This window comes from Paramisgurnus dabryanus, chromosome 24 (assembly GCF_030506205.2).
Source record: "Paramisgurnus dabryanus chromosome 24, PD_genome_1.1, whole genome shotgun sequence".
In the NCBI taxonomy this organism is placed as follows: Eukaryota; Metazoa; Chordata; class Actinopteri; order Cypriniformes; family Cobitidae; genus Paramisgurnus; species Paramisgurnus dabryanus.
The window spans coordinates 2,322,215-2,341,291 of record NC_133360.1 but is presented as its reverse complement, the minus strand read 5'-3'; the positions used below and the strand labels follow the sequence as shown (position 1 = coordinate 2,341,291).

General features: G+C 39.5%; 1 protein-coding gene across 1 annotated transcript in view; it reads right to left on the bottom strand.

Moving 5' to 3' along the window:
- Nucleotides 1-9,540: 9,540 nt before the first annotated feature.
- LOC135748079 (uncharacterized) overlaps nucleotides 9,541-19,077 on the bottom strand; it is a 42,069-nt gene continuing 32,532 nt past the window's right edge. The window contains exons 8-9 of the mRNA XM_073813629.1: nucleotides 10,019-10,330; nucleotides 9,541-9,905 (exon numbers count right to left, since the gene is read on the bottom strand). Coding sequence (XP_073669730.1) covers nucleotides 9,541-9,905; nucleotides 10,019-10,330 — 677 coding nt within the window. The remainder of the gene's footprint in view (nucleotides 9,906-10,018; nucleotides 10,331-19,077) is intronic.

The following is a 19,077-nucleotide window of genomic DNA, read 5'->3' as shown; positions in this document are numbered from 1 at the left end:
GTTTTCTCCGTTCCTGATGATCTGTAGTTTATAAAGTCCTGTGTGTTCAGTGTTAATGTCTCTGATGGTGAGAGATCCAGTCTGATCCAGCTCTAGTTTGTTTTTAAATCTCCCATCAACAGTATCATAAAGCTTCTTCTCATAAACAAAACCATAATATAACCTCTTCAAACTCCTTTTCTTATGAAATTTAGCTATGATACATGTCTTCAGGTCACGACATCCACAGTATCTGATCATCAATCTGTATGTCAGTAAGATCAGTGGGTAGTGTGACAGATTCTCCCTCTATCACTGACATTTCCGTCCATTTCTCTACATTTCATCACAACACCACAAATATAGATAAACATGAACATTAAAACAGTAAAAATGATCAACTTCCTCAATCACAGTCTTTGATTCATGTCGCTCACCGTTTACAATAAGCATGAAACTCTTGGACGTGCTGTCTGATCTGCTGTTGATGTGCAGTTTATAAACATCTGAATGTCCTCTCATGATGTTTCTGATGGTCAGATCTCCATTCTGTTCATTTAGTGTCAGTCTGTCTCTGAATCTCTCATCATTACCATCATATACATACATCTCACCACTGGCTCGGTTGATTTCAGCTATACGATAGCAGTTATAGCAGTTAGTATAGCAGATATAGCAGTTTTTATAGTGACAGAATCACCCACTGTATGATTTAATGTATTGTCTGAATGTCAAAAGATATAAATATACATAAACACATTAGTAAACATGTCACATTTATTACATTATCAGTATTAATTTTAAAAAGATTTGAGCTACTCACACCCGATGACAAAATTGAATTTCTTATATGAAGTTGTATTTTGGTTCTTAATCTGTAGTTCATAAACTCCAGAGTCTGAGTTTTCAGTGTTTGTGATGATGAGAGATCCAGTCTGATGATCCAGCGTCAGTTTGCTTTTAAACATCTCATCATCATCACAGTTTATTAAGATCTCATCGCTCTTTCTTACAGCTATTATGGCATCTTTAGCTTCAAATCTCCACTGTATCTGATCATCATCCTATAGTTCAGAAATGCCTGTCTGTAGGTCGACAGATTTTCCTTTTGTGACATTTGTGTCCACTTTATTAAAATAAAGAAATATTGACACACAAGTAAAATATATAACAGGTGCACAAATCTTATGACATCAGCACTAACTTCATGTCTCTATTACATTCTATTATGTTCTGACTGATAACATACTGTATACACATTTTGACACTCAGATTTACTGAACGGGGCAAATTAGCATGTTCACAAAAGATGCATATGGGAGTGGTAATATCTGTGGGTTATTTACTAAAATGTTGCAAATTAAACAACACAGATGCAAAAGCAAATTTCCATAATTAACAACATAATCTACTATAAGAGCAGCACAAATTAGTTCAAGGTCTCAAATAAGCAGTGATGATCTTGAGTTCAGCACCACAGACATCACAGCAAAAAATGTGAGGTGTAATCCCAGCTAATAAAGCCATAGGACACTGAAAGAACTGGAGGACACAAAAAAAATTGTGAAATGTTTGACTTCTACTAAATTCTATTTTATTTCTTTTAGCAAACGAAAAATAACATGGCTTGGCATTTTTTTAAATAAGATGTTCCTCTTGCATTCCAAATAAACTATTACATGGTAAAACAATCCTCGGCATTGTATCACACGCTCTCTGATCTCTTTGATGCTTCTTTTTAGCAATAATTGCAGCCATTTCAAGCACAAAGTAATTTAAAACATTTTTTCAGCGTTAAATAATGGTACAAATACCAGTCATATGCAAACATTAGTATATCTGGCCCTAAATATTATCAGAGAATTTAAAAATTTTGGAGAATTTGAACTTCTCACCATGGACAACAACTTTGAATGTCTTATATTTGGCGATTCTGTTAATTCTGGTTCTGCTGGTGATCTCCATGTGATAATCTCCAGAGGTCCTGATTCTTATATCTGTGATGGTGAGATTTCCATTCTTCTTATCCATATGAAGTTTGTTTTTGAATCTCTCATCATCAACATATGATACATCATTGGTCTTTTTGTGATTCTGAGCGATCATGTGGTCATTGTCTCCAAACCTCCAGATTATTTCATGATCTTTGGGATCATATTTAGTGATCTCTGTTTTTAATGTGGCAGAATTTCCTTCAATCACTGACACAGTCTTCATTTCATCTGTCTCAGACAAACAGAAAACATTAAAGGTTTTATAAATCCAAGTTATCTGACAGGACTGAATTTTCAAAAGACATTTAGACAACAAAGCATCTTACTTTCCTGCTGGTAAATAATGACCTAAAATTTGGCATTTTGAGAAAATCATCTTTTAAATTAAAGGGCATGTACCTCCCACGAACGCGGCCTCTGCGTATTGTATGCCAAGGCACGAGCCGCAACGATCGTGTCCATTACGAGGACCCATGTATTTGCCACATTCAGAAGTAGAACACGGCCAAAAAGACATCTTTAAAAGACGCTCCCGACTCAGGCAAGTGAATGCTGTCTTTAAAAAGACGCAAAACACTGCACACTCTTTTAGAGGAAATCACTCTTTTATGTGCTTAGATGTTAATGCAGCACACAGGGAGCAGCTACACGCACACACTCTTCAAAAAAAATAAAAAAGAAAGAAAGAAGTGGAAAACTCGTAGGCTCGTTGAAAGGTACTTTCGCCCGACCAACCAGCACAGAGATCTATCCGTAAGAGAGCGCTTCTCGAGAGCAGATTGCTGCCAACTTTCGAAGCCTATAAAGCTGATTTGATTTCTGCACATGCCTCTCGTTAAATACCCGAGGGGCGGGGCGGCGCCGGCAGATGCAAATATCTTCATGCCAAGTTCAATGGCGTGTTTGAAGTTTCTCGAAGTAGATTGGTCCTGCGAGGCGCGTTCCCCAATTCGTCGGTCACGACGTGACGTCGTAGTGACTGACTGAAAGGGAACAGAGGTTACAGTCATTCTCAGGGAACCGAGGTTACAGTCGTAATCGAGATGTTTCCTTTCGAGGGATGCTGCAACATGAATTGACCCTTTAGCAAACAAATGCCCACTATGCCATAAGGATTTATGTCTGTCCTATTTTGTAGGAGTTTACGCAATAATCAGGACATAAGAACCTAGTTTCCAGGTAAGGAAGAGAGGTCCAAACTGTAGTACCTCATAAATGTATAGGAGGTGGGTCACCTTGCAGCATTAAACATATCTTGCACTGAAGCCCCAGATAAAAGGGCCAAAGAAGATGCCAAACTTAGTAGAATGTGCCCTAACTAGAAGAGGTGAGGGCAATATGCACACCTCATAAGATAACAAAATAGTTTACCCAATCCATGGTCTGGCAAGTTGACACTTAATTTAAGGCCTAGAAGTTTATCGTATGCCTAGTAAGACCTTAATTGGTTGCTTCAGGTGTGTTTAACTCTTTCCCTGCCAGCATTTTTCATGATTTTCACAAAAGTTTAATGCCTTCCAGAAAATGTTCTTCTTTAAATATATAAACAAACAATATATCAGATGAAAGAACAGACCATCTGCTTTCAAACAAAAAACATTTCATCCTACCTTCTTTAGTTCTCTTTTTATCACCTCTCAAATATGGGTAGGTTTCTTCAAAAACATCCAATTTTGAGCAAAAAGCTGAGATAATTCCATTTTTGTGAAGTACTTTTGATAGAGATCAGATGCAGAGCGATCTTTAAAACATACACAGAGTTCTTTCACGTGAGCCACTACTTCCGGGTTGTATAAGTTGTGGTATTGCGGAAAGCTGGAAATTCTCGTCATTGGGAGGGAAGCGTTTTCTCTTAATTGACGAGTTATCTCGTCAATGGCGGCGAAAGAGTTAATTATGGTTGGAGCTAAACTCTGCAGGACACCGGCCCTCCAGGACCGAAGTTGCCCATTCCTGCTCTAAAACAAACCAAAAGGTGATCAGATCTTCTCCACAGAGAATACCTTCTCACTAATCCCTTAACAGGGAATAATAAGTATAATCTTTATTGATTGGATGAAAGGACTGAAGAATGGTCCTGGCAAAATGAGTAGGAACCTTTTGTATAAACCATTGTCTCAGGTGTAGAACGGCTTTATTCTACCTGGAGCAAACAGATGAGATTTTGGAACAGAATTGTTTCTGTGCAAACTTTTCTTTTCCTGACACGCCTTGAAATGTGTTTTATCAGATGCTCAGCTGTCTCTTTACTTGACCACAAAATATAAACAATTGTGTTGCATGTTTCACTATTCTGAGTAATGAATGGCTGATAGATATCACTGATAGATGATATTATAATTATCTAATTTCAAACTGTTATTTACAATTTTTTCACTCACTTGTTTTTAGAAACAGTAATGCTCCCTCTAGTTGCTTATATTTTTACTTCTTTTCACTTTGTTTTTGCTGTTTCCTTATCATATGAATGCTTATAAGTGGTTTCTGACAGAACCTGTGTAACAACTATTGAAATGAGATCAGTGTTTTACCACCAGTTGAGTAAAGGGGGCGGGCGTACACTTATCACGGTTTTTAAGAGTGTAATTACACTATTGTTTTAATGTTTTTATTGTTTGCTTTGTTATAAAGTCTGTATTGTGGTTATTATTTGGATCTGTTCTTCAAACTGTCAAAGAAAATGACTTTCTTATGTATTTTCTTGTGTCTGTCTGGTTAGTTATAGTGTGTTTATTTATTTAAGTGCTTATCATTTGATAGAAATTACAGAAAACAAGAAAAATAAATACTAAAATTAAAAACACAAATTATATTTCCATTTGCACTTTTCATAAGTAGTACTTGTTTTGATACTATATCCATCAGGAATTTCATGTTATTACTAAAAATTTTATGATTTATCTCGTAAAATATTTAGTTTTAGTAAAGAATATAAATAATAAATTAAAGCTATTACATATGCTGTGTGAACCAGAATTAAGCTGAAAAAAGTTTTATTTATACAGTATATAGCAAAATACAGGACATACATGATACATTCCCCACAAACACATTTTCATATACAGATAAAGGGCCAAAGTTGACACATGACCCTTTTGTGAGTCTGTTTGTTTTTATACACTACTATTGCAGGAACACACATTTACATTAAACTATAACTAAAAAGGAATTGAACTAAACCACACATATATAAACTTAAAAAATGAGTGTCTGTTTAGATGAGATTTTCGCTCCTATTCCTAATTTAACATAATGTGTCTGTCTTTAGAGAATATCCACCTGCTCTAGTGTTGCATAGTGTTGTTTTATTTATTTTTCAGGTGTATTTGGTGAGTTTGTGTCATTGATGGAGGGAGATACGGACTACCGGCACATCCGGGAACTTGACTGTAAATTTCGTCACCGCCCCTTTTTGGGGGATAAAAAAGCAGCCCTTCAATTGGCTTACATTCAAAATAGCGGAACAAAGCAACGTTTTTACACAGCCGGCAGACGTAAATAACTTATGAAATCACTCAGATTAAACACGTTGAGTATTTATCTGTCCACCCTGCCTGCCGTAGAGCCCGAAAGATACATTAACACATTTAATTTGGTCAATATAAAAACATGTCCCTTTCATTCTCACAGCGTCAAATTTGTGTAACAACGCCATCCAGTGATTGCTGGAAATATTGCTAAGCCAGTTAGTTGTATGACTCGACAGAAAAGTGCACTCATTACTCTAAATATAAAGACATAATAAATAAATACGAAGTAACTTTCAAATACGAAGTAAAATCCTTCACTTGCTTCCCTGTTGACTCGATGAGGTACGAGTAAATGTCCGGGTAAGACACCTCTGTCCAATAGGGAGCGTTGTTACACAAATTTGATGCTGGGAGAATGAAAGAGACATGTTTTTATATTGACCAAATTAAATATGTTAATGTATCTTTCGCGCTCAGACAGATAATTACTCAACATGTTTAATCTGAGTGATTTCATAAGTTAATTACGCCTGCCGGCTGTGTACGAAGGTTGCTTTGTTCCGCTATTTTGAATGGAAGCCAATGGAACGTCTAGTGAGATTTCCCCCAAAAGTGGGCGTGAACCTGTTCAGAGACATTCTATGACGTTGCGCCGGTTGTGCGTATTCTGTGACTTTATCTGTCAGTCTCACTGAATCGCAGATAAAAGAGGGAATCACCTGGAAGTTTGGACTCAAATAGTTTCGTATAGCTGGAGTCATGAGAGAAGACAATAATGTCAGATTATTTGATGATAAACCTGATGGGAGATTTAAAAACAGACTGAAGTTAAACAATCACACTGGATCTCTGACCATCACAAACACCAACATCACACACACTGGACTTTATCAACTAATCAACACCAACACAAATGCCCAACTCAAAACATTCAACATTACTGTCTATGGTGAGAAGAACTTTTAAGAAGTTTAGTAATCTTAAACATAATTGATTGTCTGATTTAAGACTTTAAATTAATTAATGTAATTCTGTATTATTTCCAGCTCATCTACCCATTCCTGTTATCAGCAGAGATTCTTCACAAAGTTCATCATCAATAAAATAAAAAAAAATCAGCAGAAAGATGAAGAAAGTTTAAATTGTCCATTATTGTGTTCAGTGTTGAATGTGAGAGATGTGAGTCTGTCCTGGTATAAAGGAAACAGTTTATTGTCCATCATCAGTGTGTCTGATCTCAACATCAGACTCTCTCTACCTCTGGAGGTTGAATATCAGGATACAAACACATACAGCTGTGTACTCAACAATACCAACACAAAACAAACTCAACATCTCAACATCAATCATCTCTGTCAGTCGTGTTCCGGTATGATTATAATGATTGATAAAAGTGTTTAGTGGTGCAGAAACCACACACAACAAATTTAACACAAACAATATTAAACTTATTTAATCTGGAATGACTGATACAGCTTGTCTGAAAAGATTGTGATGATTAATTTTTCTTTTTTTCTTCTTCTGCTGTTGTGGGTTTACTGCAGCTGTGTCTGAATTGGTCGTCTCTGATCTGGTGGGCGTGGCTGCTGCTGCTGTTTTGTTTATGACATCAGAACTGAATGAGATCAAAGATTTTGTTAAATGAGGGATGAATATGTAATACTTTTATCAAATCTTATATGTATCTTTATTTTACACTGTTTCTGTATTCATATTTGTGACTGTTTGTTAATAAAAGTAAATTAAGCAGTCAATGTAAAGTGTTGTTTATGGTTCAGCATCATACTCTGCATCATTTCTTCTCTTTACACTGACAGTTGCTCTCAGTTGTATAATAAGTGTGCATAAAGTGTTGAATAAATAGACAACATACTGTGAAGTTTGTATGGGAAGTAAAGGAATCTCCTCTGACACAATCTCTATATGATCTGCCGTACTCTCTCTTTCTCGACCTGTGAGAAAACAAAATAAAAACAAAAACATTGAAATTTCATGTTTTTATAAACTGCATTGAATTCCACTACACTAAAACATCTGCATGCATTCATTTCTAACGTAGTGAAGAAATTTTTGAATGTCAATTTAAAGCAATAAAATAAAAAAATCTATTAAATCTAACTTGATTTAGTACAAGTTTGTTGTTTATTTCAGAGTTATGTGAAAGATTTTAATATCTTACCATAGAGAGAAACTTTGTATTTCTTGTAGTTTGTCCCTTTGTTGTTGATGATCTGTAGTTTATAAAGTCCTGTGAGTTCAGTGTTAATGTCTTTGATGGTGAGAGATCCAGTCTGATCCAGCTCTAGTTTGGTTTTAAATCTTAAGTCAACACCTTCATTAAGTCTCTTCTTGTCATCAGCACTATTCGATTTCTTTTTCTTATGAACTCTAGCTATGAGACTGTCTTCAGGTCCAAACATCCACAATATCTGATCATAAATCTGTATGTCAGTAAGATCAGTGTGTAGTGTGACAGATTCTCCCTCCATCACTGACTTTTCTGTCCATTTCTCTACATTTCATCACAACATCACAAATACAAATACAGATAAACATGAACATTAAAACAGTTCAGTAAACAACTTCATCAATCACAGTCATAGATTCATGTGACTCAACGTTTACAATTAGCATAAAACTTTTGCATTATGGCATCAGCACTAACTTCATTTTTCTATTACGTTCCAACACAGACTGATAACATCTACATATTTTGACAGATTTACTAAACAGGGCGAATTAGCCCAAAGATGCAATTCACACAAAGCACTAATGGGTGTGGTAATATCTGTGGGTAATTGACTTAAATAGTGCAAAATAACACAGGCACAACTGCAGCTTTCCATAATGAAGAACACAATCTACTAAGAGTAGCGCAAATTAGTTCAGAGTCTCAAATAAGCAGAGATGATCTTGAGTTCAGCATCACAGACATCACAGCGGAAAATATGGGGTGTAATTCCAGCTAACAAAGCCATAGGACACTGAAAGAACTGAAGGACAAAAATATGAAAGTTTACAAGAAGTTTTGAAACGTCTGCTATTGTGTGACTTCTAGTGACTCCTTTTTTATTTCCTTCAGCAAATATAAAATAACATGGCTTGGCAAACAATATTTTTGAAAAATATATTCCTCCAAATAAACTGTTACGTGTTAAAACAATCCTCTGCATTGTATCACGCACTTTCTGATATCTGTAATGCCTCTTTTTTAACAATAAGTGCAGCCATTTCAAGCACAAAGTAATTTAAGACATGCTTTTTTCTATGTTAAATAGTGGCACAAATACCAGTAATAACACTTGTGCAAACATTAGTAAATCGCATTGCGTGGATCATTTAAATAATCTCCAAAAAAAAAAAAAATTGAGGAAACTCCTAGAAATGCATATGCAATAAGGTCAGTTGCAAAAATAACTAAACCACACCTTTAGAGCACTAATGATTCACTGCAATCACGACATCGTCATTTAATGACAAAATGATGGTTTGTGCTGGCGCAAGCTTTTAGTTAATCTGGCCCTAAATATTATCAGAGAATTTAAGAATTTTGGAGAATTTGAAATATTTAATGATATTTCATCTTTTTGTAAATTGCATTGAATTCCACTACACTAAAACATCTGCATGCATTAATTTTGATATGAGGGCCATCATGTTTCCCTCTGCTGGCCTTCAGAAGCTTCTTCCTCATATCTCTCTTAGGACTTCATCACCCAGAACCCCTTACACCACACCTGTTTACTGTTTGCTCATTATCTGGACTATATAAACCATGCTCTCACTCACACACCTTGTGAAGTATTGTTAGATCAGTCTGCATACCGAGCATATATTCTGTCATTCTGTTCTGTGCCTTTTTACTTTTGACCCCTTTCCTGTTAATTGTTTTTGATTGTTTGCTGTCTGCCCTGACCTACGCCTGGATATTGTACTACTGATTTAGATTGCCTATGCTGTTTATTTTTGTCTAGTGGTTGACCCTTGCCTGTATGTGGATTATTCTTAATAAAACCTGCATTTGGATCCAACCTGTGCCTTACAAACCTATTAAATGTAACTTTATTTAGTGCAAGTTTGTGTTGTTCGTTTCAGAGTTATGTAAAAGATTTTAATATCTCACCATCAACATAAACTTTGTATTTCTTGTATGTGTTTTCTCCGTTCCTGATGATCTGTAGTTTATAAAGTCCTGTCAGTTCAGTATTAATGTCTCTGATTGTGAGAGATCCAGTCTGATTCAGCTGTAGTTTGTTTTTAAATCTCCCGTCAACACCATCATAAAGCATCTTCTTCTCATCATAAGAAATTATCTTCCAACTCCATTTCTTATGAAATTTAGCTATGAGACTGTCTTCAGGTCCAAACATCCACAGTATCTGATCATCATTATGTATGTGAGTAAGATCAGTGGATAGTCTGACAGATTCTCCCTCCTTCACTGACATTTCTGTCCATTTCTCTACATTTTTATCACAACACCACAAATTCAAATACAGATAAACATGAACATTAAAACATTACAGTGAAAATGATCAACTTCATCAATCACAGTCTTTGATTCATGTGACTCACCGTTTACAGTAAGCATGAAACTCTTGCATTTACTCTCTGATCTGTTGTTGATCCGGAGTTTATAAACACCTGAATGTCCTCTCATGATGTTTCTGATGGTCAGATCTCCATTCAGTTCATTTAATGTCAGTCTGTCTCCGAATCTCTCATCATTATCATCGTATACATACAGACGACCACTGACTCTGTTGATTTCAGCTATACGGGTGTTTTTATTTCCAAACGTCCACAGTATCTGATGGTCGTCCTTTAGCTCAAAGACTCCAGTTTTTAAAGTGACAGAATCACCCACTGTATGTTTTAATGTATAGTCTGAATGTCAACAGATATAAATATACATAAACACATTAGTATAAAACATTAGTAATCTGATCATCATCATGTAGTTCAGAAATGCCGCTCTGTAGTTCAACAGACTTTTCTTCTGTGACATTTATTGTGTCCACTTTATAAAAATAAAGATATATTAACACATGAATCAAATATATAACAGGTGCACAAATCTTATGACATCAGCACTAACTTCATCTTTCTATTTCGTTCTTACACAGACTGATAACATCTACACAATGTTTTATTTACTTCAGCAAATAAAAAATAACATGGCTTGGCAAACAATATTTTTGATGTTCAAAGTAATTTAAGACATGTTTTTTTTTTGCATTAAATAATGGCGCAAATACCAGTAATATCACACGTGCAAACATTAGTAAATCTCCTCCCAAAAAATTGCATCTGAAAGGGAAACTCCTAGAAATACATATGCAATAAGGTCAGTTGCAAAAATAACAAGACCACACCTTTTCAGCACTAATAATCCAGTGCGTGTCTTTAGTAAATCCTGACAGATGGTATTATTAAATGACAAAATGATGGTTTTGAGCTGGCGCAAGCTGTTAGTAAATCTGGCCCTAAATATGATCAGAGAATTTAAGAATTTTGGAGAATTTGAAATATTTAATTGTATTTCATTTTTTTATAAACTGCATTGAATTCCACTACATTAAAAATCTGCATGCATTCATTTCTAACATAGTGAAGAAAATTATGAACATCATCTAAAGCAGTAATTCTTAAAGTTTGGTCCGTGGACCAATAGTGGTCCGCCAAACCCCCCAAGTGGTCCACCAAAAGATGACCTAAACTAGGCAAGTGTTTATACAAAATTATCACTTATTAAAGTAGATTTTTAATGCACTTCTGAAACTGTGATATCAGTTCTTGCCATACTGTTTTAATAACGTAAAAATGGATCAGTGGCTAAACCAAAGAGGAGTCAAAAGAAGGATCAAGGGTCAACTGAAAGCAGCTAAAATCCACAGTTCCCTTTCAATACGGTTCACTTCGCATTGCGTCAGTTAGCTGACGCTATGGGGAAAACTCCTGTTTACTCCGTGACTGAAGCCTATTGGTTAACGTCTGTACAAAGTACAGACCAATGACGTTTGAACCCGCGCGCGGGATGCACACGTCCTTATATAAGCGCGGTTCAAGCGTCAGGCGCTCATTATTTTCTCCTTCAGCGCGAACCTCTCGCTGCTCCGAAGAAGTAGAAGCCTTACCTTGCCTTCGACAAAAGCCCTGCAGCGGAGTCCAGGCCTAGCGTCTTCCCCTGTCGTTTTCCGGCTGAGAACCGAAGACAACAGAATCCAGGTCTAGCGTCTTCCCCTGCCGCTTTCCGGCCGAGAACCGAAGATAGCCTTCGCTTGCTGTGGTACGAGGCCTGTGCAGCGGACACATGCCTGACGAGGTCTCCCCTGCGGCCGCCCGGTAAGATCAATATTTTTTAATATAAAGCTATAAGCTAAAAGAGCAGGCGCTGTTGTAATAGCGTCCAGCACAATGGCTTGAGTGAGCCTCCCTGCTATGAATTTCCCCCAGTGTTAATTTCGTTAACGAAGACAATGACGAAAAATATTCGTCAACGAACCTTTTTCACGGACGAAAACTAAATAAAAACTAAATAAAATCATATTTGATGACGAAGGCTGTAACGAAATATAACTGACACTTTAGTCAACGAATAAAAATAAGACGAAAATGTTAGGGAGGGACGAATGGCGAAGAGATCCAATCAGAGCTTCTCATTTTGTGGGACATTTGGGAAGAAATCCAATCAGAGCGAATCTTTGAGGGTAGGTTGATCTACGCAGGCAGCAGGCAGTAGAGGCATTTCAAAAACCCGCGGCAAAGTTCGTTTTCACAACAGGTTGTTTACATTATATTTAGTTGTACAGTCTTCGTCACCCAGCTTTGGATGATTACAGTTGACTTCGCTCGTTAGCAACACGCTAACGTTTTGCGGTGCACCCGGTCCGAAGACATGTCTCATTAACAACACAAATGTTAGAGCTAGCGTCTAATCTGGTCACACTTCAAATATGACAAGACGACAGCCTGTAAAGACGACTCATCCAGAAATAACTGTTACATGCGAAAGTGAGCATACACGCTAAGGTTATTTTATCAGATAAACCACCGTGTTTTCGCTAAACTTGGTATAACATAGAAACGAAAGGAATACACATCTGAACTGTATTGATTGTATTGGATTGTCTGAATTATTACTGAGTATAAATATTCAGTGTCCTCAAATTGAATGAAATGTGTAACGTTACTATAGTAGATGTTGTGGTTTTACATGACTAGACAAAGTGCGTGCATAAGTGCGTGTGTGTGTCTCTGTTTGTGTGTCTGTGTGCGTGTGTGTCTGTGTGTGCATGTCATTTAGGGACAATCTTTTTCAGGGACCATGTATATTTTTAGGTAGAGCGGGCCTGATGCTTATTTTATGTGATATTATCTTTTGTGAAAAGCCATGGTCAGTTTTTTTGACATTAAGAATAAAATAAAATACGTGTTTTCTATAACAACCATTAAATCTGTGTCTGTATTGCATATTCAAACCTTAATACCATTCCATAACAGATTAAAAAACTTTAGACTAGACTAAGACTAAAACTCTTATGATATTTCGTCGACTAAAACTAAACTAAGACTAAAAGATTTCAGATGACTAAAATAAGACTAAAACTAAATGGTGTGTTATTCAAAAGACTAAGATTAAGACTAAATCAGAATTTGCTGCTAAAATTAACACTGATTTCCCCAGAGCGCGTCTGGCACCTCCCACGCCGGGACCGCGCTTATATGCTTCGGTTGTCTTATCCATGTTTCGTGCTCTCCCTGCTGTTCCTCTCTCGCCAGAATGAACACACGGCGAGCCATGAGACTAGATGGATGCATAGACAAGCACACACGGACTAACCTCCCCTGTGTTCTGTCACATCGCAAACGTTCATGCTTACAGAGTCCCTTCGCTCCTCTCACATTCAGTGGCGAGAGCTCTGGCACAAATATGAATCCCCCAAGTGCATTGGGTGATACCGTTCATACGACGCATGGCGGTTCTGTCTGTGTTGCTGCTCCCCTCTGCCGTTCCTCTCTTGTTGAGATGAACAAGCGGGGGAACCGTAGAACTAGATAGATGCATATGACAAGCAAACACGGGCGGGTCTGCCCCTGTTCCCTGTCATAGCACAGCCACTCGTGCTCCACGCTGGTGTAGTCCCTCGCTCCTTTCCCCGCAGTGGTGAGGTCTTTTAACGGCTTAGTTAGCACGCGGTCTTACGGCTCGCTGCCTCTAAATGCAGCTGTCTAGTGTTCAACGATTACAAAGCTTCATGCCCCTCCCCTCTTGGAGCAGCGCAATCTCATTCGTCTGCTCGATAGGGCGGATTCGCCGCTATTGGAGCACCAAGAACACTCATTATAAGAGCTAACTGGCTCACTATTCGTCTATACAGAGCTTCATGCCCCTCCCCTCCTGGAGCGGCGCGATCTCATTCGTCTGCTCCATAAGGCGGACACGCCTCTATTGGAGCGCTAAAACACTTATTATAGAGCTTAACCGGCCTGAGTCTGTCTCACTTCGGAGAGCTCACTATTCGTCTGCCCCGCCATTTCTCTCTGGTTTAGACAGAATCAGAGGCAGAACGAATTTGTTTATAATATACTGAGGCCCGAATACCTCCCTTTATTCAGTCCTGTCCTATATCAGTGCGCTGAATATTGGTACATTCTTATATACCCGGTTTTTCTGCCCTTTTAATAAACGGCAAAACCGCGGGCCTCACGGCAGACTTCCTCTCTGCGATGGGTTCAGTCTGACATTAAACCACCTAGACATACTGCTCTGCTCCGTGAGCCGTTCGGGTCACCGTCACTACTGAGGCTCGTGCACCTGAACGGCCGTGCTCTGGTCTTCGCAGCACAGCTGCGTCGACAAAGAACGAACTGTCTGGGGGAAGAGGGGTTAAGTCGCGCCTCGGCTGGACTGCCCTGAAATGTTTTCTGTGTGCTGTTTGTCCAAAACATACACTTTAAAAAAATCCGTAGAAATTGCAGCTGGGTTGCTGGTAACTTACCGTAGATTTAAATTTATGTTTTTACTGGCAACATTTTGTTCAAAGTTAAATGAACATTAAAACATTTACAAGTCTTTGTCTTTACAGAGTAAAAACTAAAAAAAGCATCAAGCAAAACATGCTGGGAAACAAAATCTGAAGCAAAAAACAGAAAAAGGTTGTTGATGATTTCTGGTTCCCAGAATGCTTTGCAAGAGGCTGTTATTGTATTGTTTTATTCTGTAAAGATAAAGACTTGTTAATATTTAAAATGTATTTAATTTTGAACAAACTCTTGCCAGTAAATAACATAAATTTAAATCTACGGTAAATTACTGGCAAACCAGCTGCAACAACATTGTAATTTCTACAGAATTTTTTTACAGTGTACTGTGTAATACTGTCGGTTATGCGACCTCACTATAGTGGCGAACGGCATTGAATTCCTCTAAAAAGAGTAATTTCCGTGCTTACTATACTGTGTATTGACACCCCACGGCTGTACAGTGTCTCTAAACACTTTTTTGCCTTACTGACAAGCAATCAGTAATACGCACACACGGCTCGATAATTCTATCGACGCTTGCCGAAAAACCCCCGGTTTGGCCATATACTGTGTATTGACACCCCACGGCTGTACGGTGTCTCTAACACCTTTCTGCCAAATTTGCTCGCAGCCCACCTCAGTTTCTCCGCTACGATGCTGACGCCGCAAACGACCGCAGTCTTACGGCTGTCATTCTCTCTTCCTAGAGAGACGGCAGCCTCAGACTTTTGCATGGCCCCAATCGTTTGAATCGCGCCCTCTCCGGACGGCTACTCAAAGGCTTACAGCCAAGCGGTTTATGACGTTTTTCGGCCATATAGCTGATTTATATCAGCGGATCCGAAGACGCTGACACCTCCGCTCCAATACTCGGAGATATTAAGGGTAATATCAACCTCAAGTGAGCTTGCTACCCGCCACAATAAGTTTCAAAGCTCAAAGCGCGCACACAGTCAGACGCGCGGCATCTCATTTAAGACGGGCTCACGTACCCCTCTAACGAGCCTCAGAAAGCTGAATATCGTGGCATTCTGTTCATAAGTCCACTTCAGTTTGACTAAGCAAAGGTCCCGCCCCGAGCTGACGGCCGGGAAGCTTATGCTTAAGTTACACACAGCTGCATGAAGTGCTACCATTACGAGATCGCCAGCATCTGCTGTGGGTTGAACACGCTTTACGACAGCAATCAGCCTTCGGCGCGTGGAACGCCCGTTTGTCTCATATCAATCACCTTGTACTGTACATACGGTCCATTAAGGAGATGATTTTAGCACTGCAGCACTCTCGACCGTGTTATTGTGATAATGCGGTCGGGCAAACTACGGTGGTTTCATTATTTACCGAACCAGACTGAGATCTCGCCCCCTGTACAAGCTGGCGAGTCATCTCCTTTATAAACTCATTGCATCGCTTTATAAGCTATGTTCAATCAGAGTGATACGCATCTCGTGTTTAAACTACCAAGATGCAGACATATTAACCCGTTACGATGGGCGTGCGGAGATTGCATCCGTGGGACACGACCTACATTACGTGCCTTATAACACGTTGACACGAGCTGCTAGGACCCCTTTCGCGAGGCGTCTGATCTATTCTGTCTAGTGACAGCGAAAGTCTACCCCCGTGAATTGTAGGTGGAACAGCTTTCTCCTCACTACAGAGGCTCGCGCACGGCGGCTTTCTCCCCCTACGTATATATATGTGGCAGTGATAACAGCGAACCACGCTTTTATGACCGACCATTCACTTTATTCATAAGCCTGTCATTTCTCAGATGCGGACGATGCCCGAGGCGCAGCGCTCTGGAACTGTCCAAGGTCCTGTATGACAAATACGTCTGACGTTCATCAGACGATCAGCTGTTCATCTGCGTCACACAGATCACTCACTAGCGCACCTGTCAATACAGGTTATTTATGGATCGTTGACGTTATCACCTCCCGTGACAATGAAGTCTACTCCATGTATGGAATAGATCCTCGGGCATGGTCTTAGAAGTTTCTCATTTGACATTTGTGACATGGCCGGCTGGTCCCCGCCTTCCACGTTGTCAGTTTACAGCTTCGACAGCCCTGCTTCGCGCACTACTGAGGTTTGTTGCATTAAAGGTGCGCCGCGTAAGCTCACCTGTATGCACGATAAGGGTTTTAATTATATGCGTCCACCGTGCGCTTAGAGAAGCTCACATATGCACGCTATAACATTGCGGTATACACTAAAGATGCGCTCGGAAAAGCTCATCTGTATACACTGCTGTGACACATACATATATTGTTGTTCATCTGTGAACTTTCACGGTGCGTTGGGTGCCCACCGTTGTGTTCATCAATCATATCTATACACATTCACGGCGCGTTCTGTGCACTGATTTATCTATACGCATTCACAGTGCACTGAAGGGTTCACCCGTGTGCGCACAACTTATTATCAGAACACATGACGGGGCGCTTGAGAATCTTGCCGGCCTGTGCATTATAACACTCTGATTCATCTATATGCATTCACGATGTATTCAGGTGTTCACCTGTGCCCGTGGAATTTATAGTCAATACACATTTACGGTGCACTTGGAAGCTCAATGATCTGTGCACTATAATACTACCTATATGCATCCCAATGCGCTCGAGGGCGCACCTGGGTTCACACTGTTGTGGTATCTGTGTAATCCCACTCTACGAACCGTTCTGCCGCATATTATAGTCAGATCGGCCGTTCGTGAGCCTCGCAGATCACTCACTACGTATGTCTGTTGCTTACAGTGGTTATTTAGATGGATCGTTGAAACCATCGCACTGGCTCACGCCCCTCTATGAGCTATGTCCTATATAGAGCCCACTCTGTTCGAGTTTGGCTTCTTCATATACTTGGTCTACAGGGGTATCTATATTTGAGATCTGCTACACGGCCGGCTGGTCTTCGCCGTCTACGTTGTCATATTGTACAGCTTAGACGTCCCTGCCCTACGAGCGCAGGTTCTCTCGGCTCAATCATGCATGCTCATGCGTTTTATGTGTACACCACGGTGCGCTCAGCGAGCTCACCAACGTGACTCTGAATTTACTTATCTCGCACACCCGCGGCGCGCTCGGTATCTCGCCATCTTGTGCTATGTTATGTGCCCCCGGTGCGTTTAAAACCCCACCGTGTGCGTGTCAACATTTTATATGGTGCTTACACATTGCTTTAAAGCTGTGAATATGCCGGGTATAGGGCCACACGCAGTGTCTCTCCGGTAAGGCACTTCTGTACGTTGTGTATGCACGGCGTGATGGGATTACGTTCCCCCATAGCGTCAGCTAACTGACGCAATGCAAAGTGAACCGTATTGAAAGGGAACGCTTAGGTTACTCACGTAACCCCGGTTAATAACGGGAACGAAGCATTGCGTCACTTGCCGTGCTACAAACGTCTATGCAGTGAGTGTTATTCGGCTGTGCACTTCAGTCGAATAATAATGAGCTCCTGACGCTTGAACCGCGCTTATATAAGGACGTGTGCATCCCGCGCGCGGGTTCAAACATCATTGGTCTGTACTTTGTACAGACGTTAACCAATAGGCTTCAGTCACGGAGTAAACAGGAGTTTCCCCCATAGCTTCAGCTAGCTGACGCAATGCTTCGTTCCCGTTATTTCAGGGAACCGGGGTTACGTGAGTAACCTAAGCAATCTATTAATTTTATAATGTACTAGGTTTTGTTTCATGTGTAAAATCCCTGTAATTTCAGTGATTTTGGACATTAAGAGGAAAATTTACCATAGATACAACCATAGGGCTCTATCTTACACCCGGCAAGTGTCTTTCGCTAGTTTCCACCCTAATTTTCACGTTTAGGGCCGCATTGTTTAAATAGCAAATGCATTTTCGCCCCCTTTTGCGCCGATGGGCGTTCTGGTCTGAAAACGAGGTGTGCTCAGGCGCATTGTTGGCGCGTTGCTATTTTGCAACCCTATATCACACAAATATGTGACTATTTCACGTATGGACCAACGTGAAAATGTCACGTTTTGCCGCGTTTGAACGTGAGCATGTCACGCTTTTCTGTTTGTGTCACTGTCACGTATTGGTTACTCAACTTTTTTGTCCTATTTTCAAACCATTGTCGCTTCGGTTTAGGGTTAGATTTGGTGCTTGCGTTATATGTCACTTTAGGTATTTGTCACTTTAAGTATTGGTTTATAAAAAAAAGATACAAGACTTATTCTTTTATATTTTCTAAACATTAACCAATTGTCGCCTGACGTTGGGGTTAGAGTTTATTTAGGTAAGGATGTCATTTTGTGTAAATCTAACCCTAAACCGAAGCGACAATGGTAAGAAATTAGGACAAAAAAGTCGAGTAACCAATACGTGACAGTGACACAAACAGAAAAGCGTGACATGCTCACGTTCAAACGCGGCAAAACGTGACATTTTCACGTTGGTCCATACGTGAAATAGTCACATAATTTCGTGATATTGGGTTGTATTTTGAGGCAACTAAAATAGACTATGCCATTGACCAACAAAAACCTGGTCTAAAGTCTAAAGTCAATGGCGCAATGTGTTATTTAAAGAGCGCATTAGTAATATGCGCCTATAAACGGGAGGACAACGCGGGTTTGCTTAT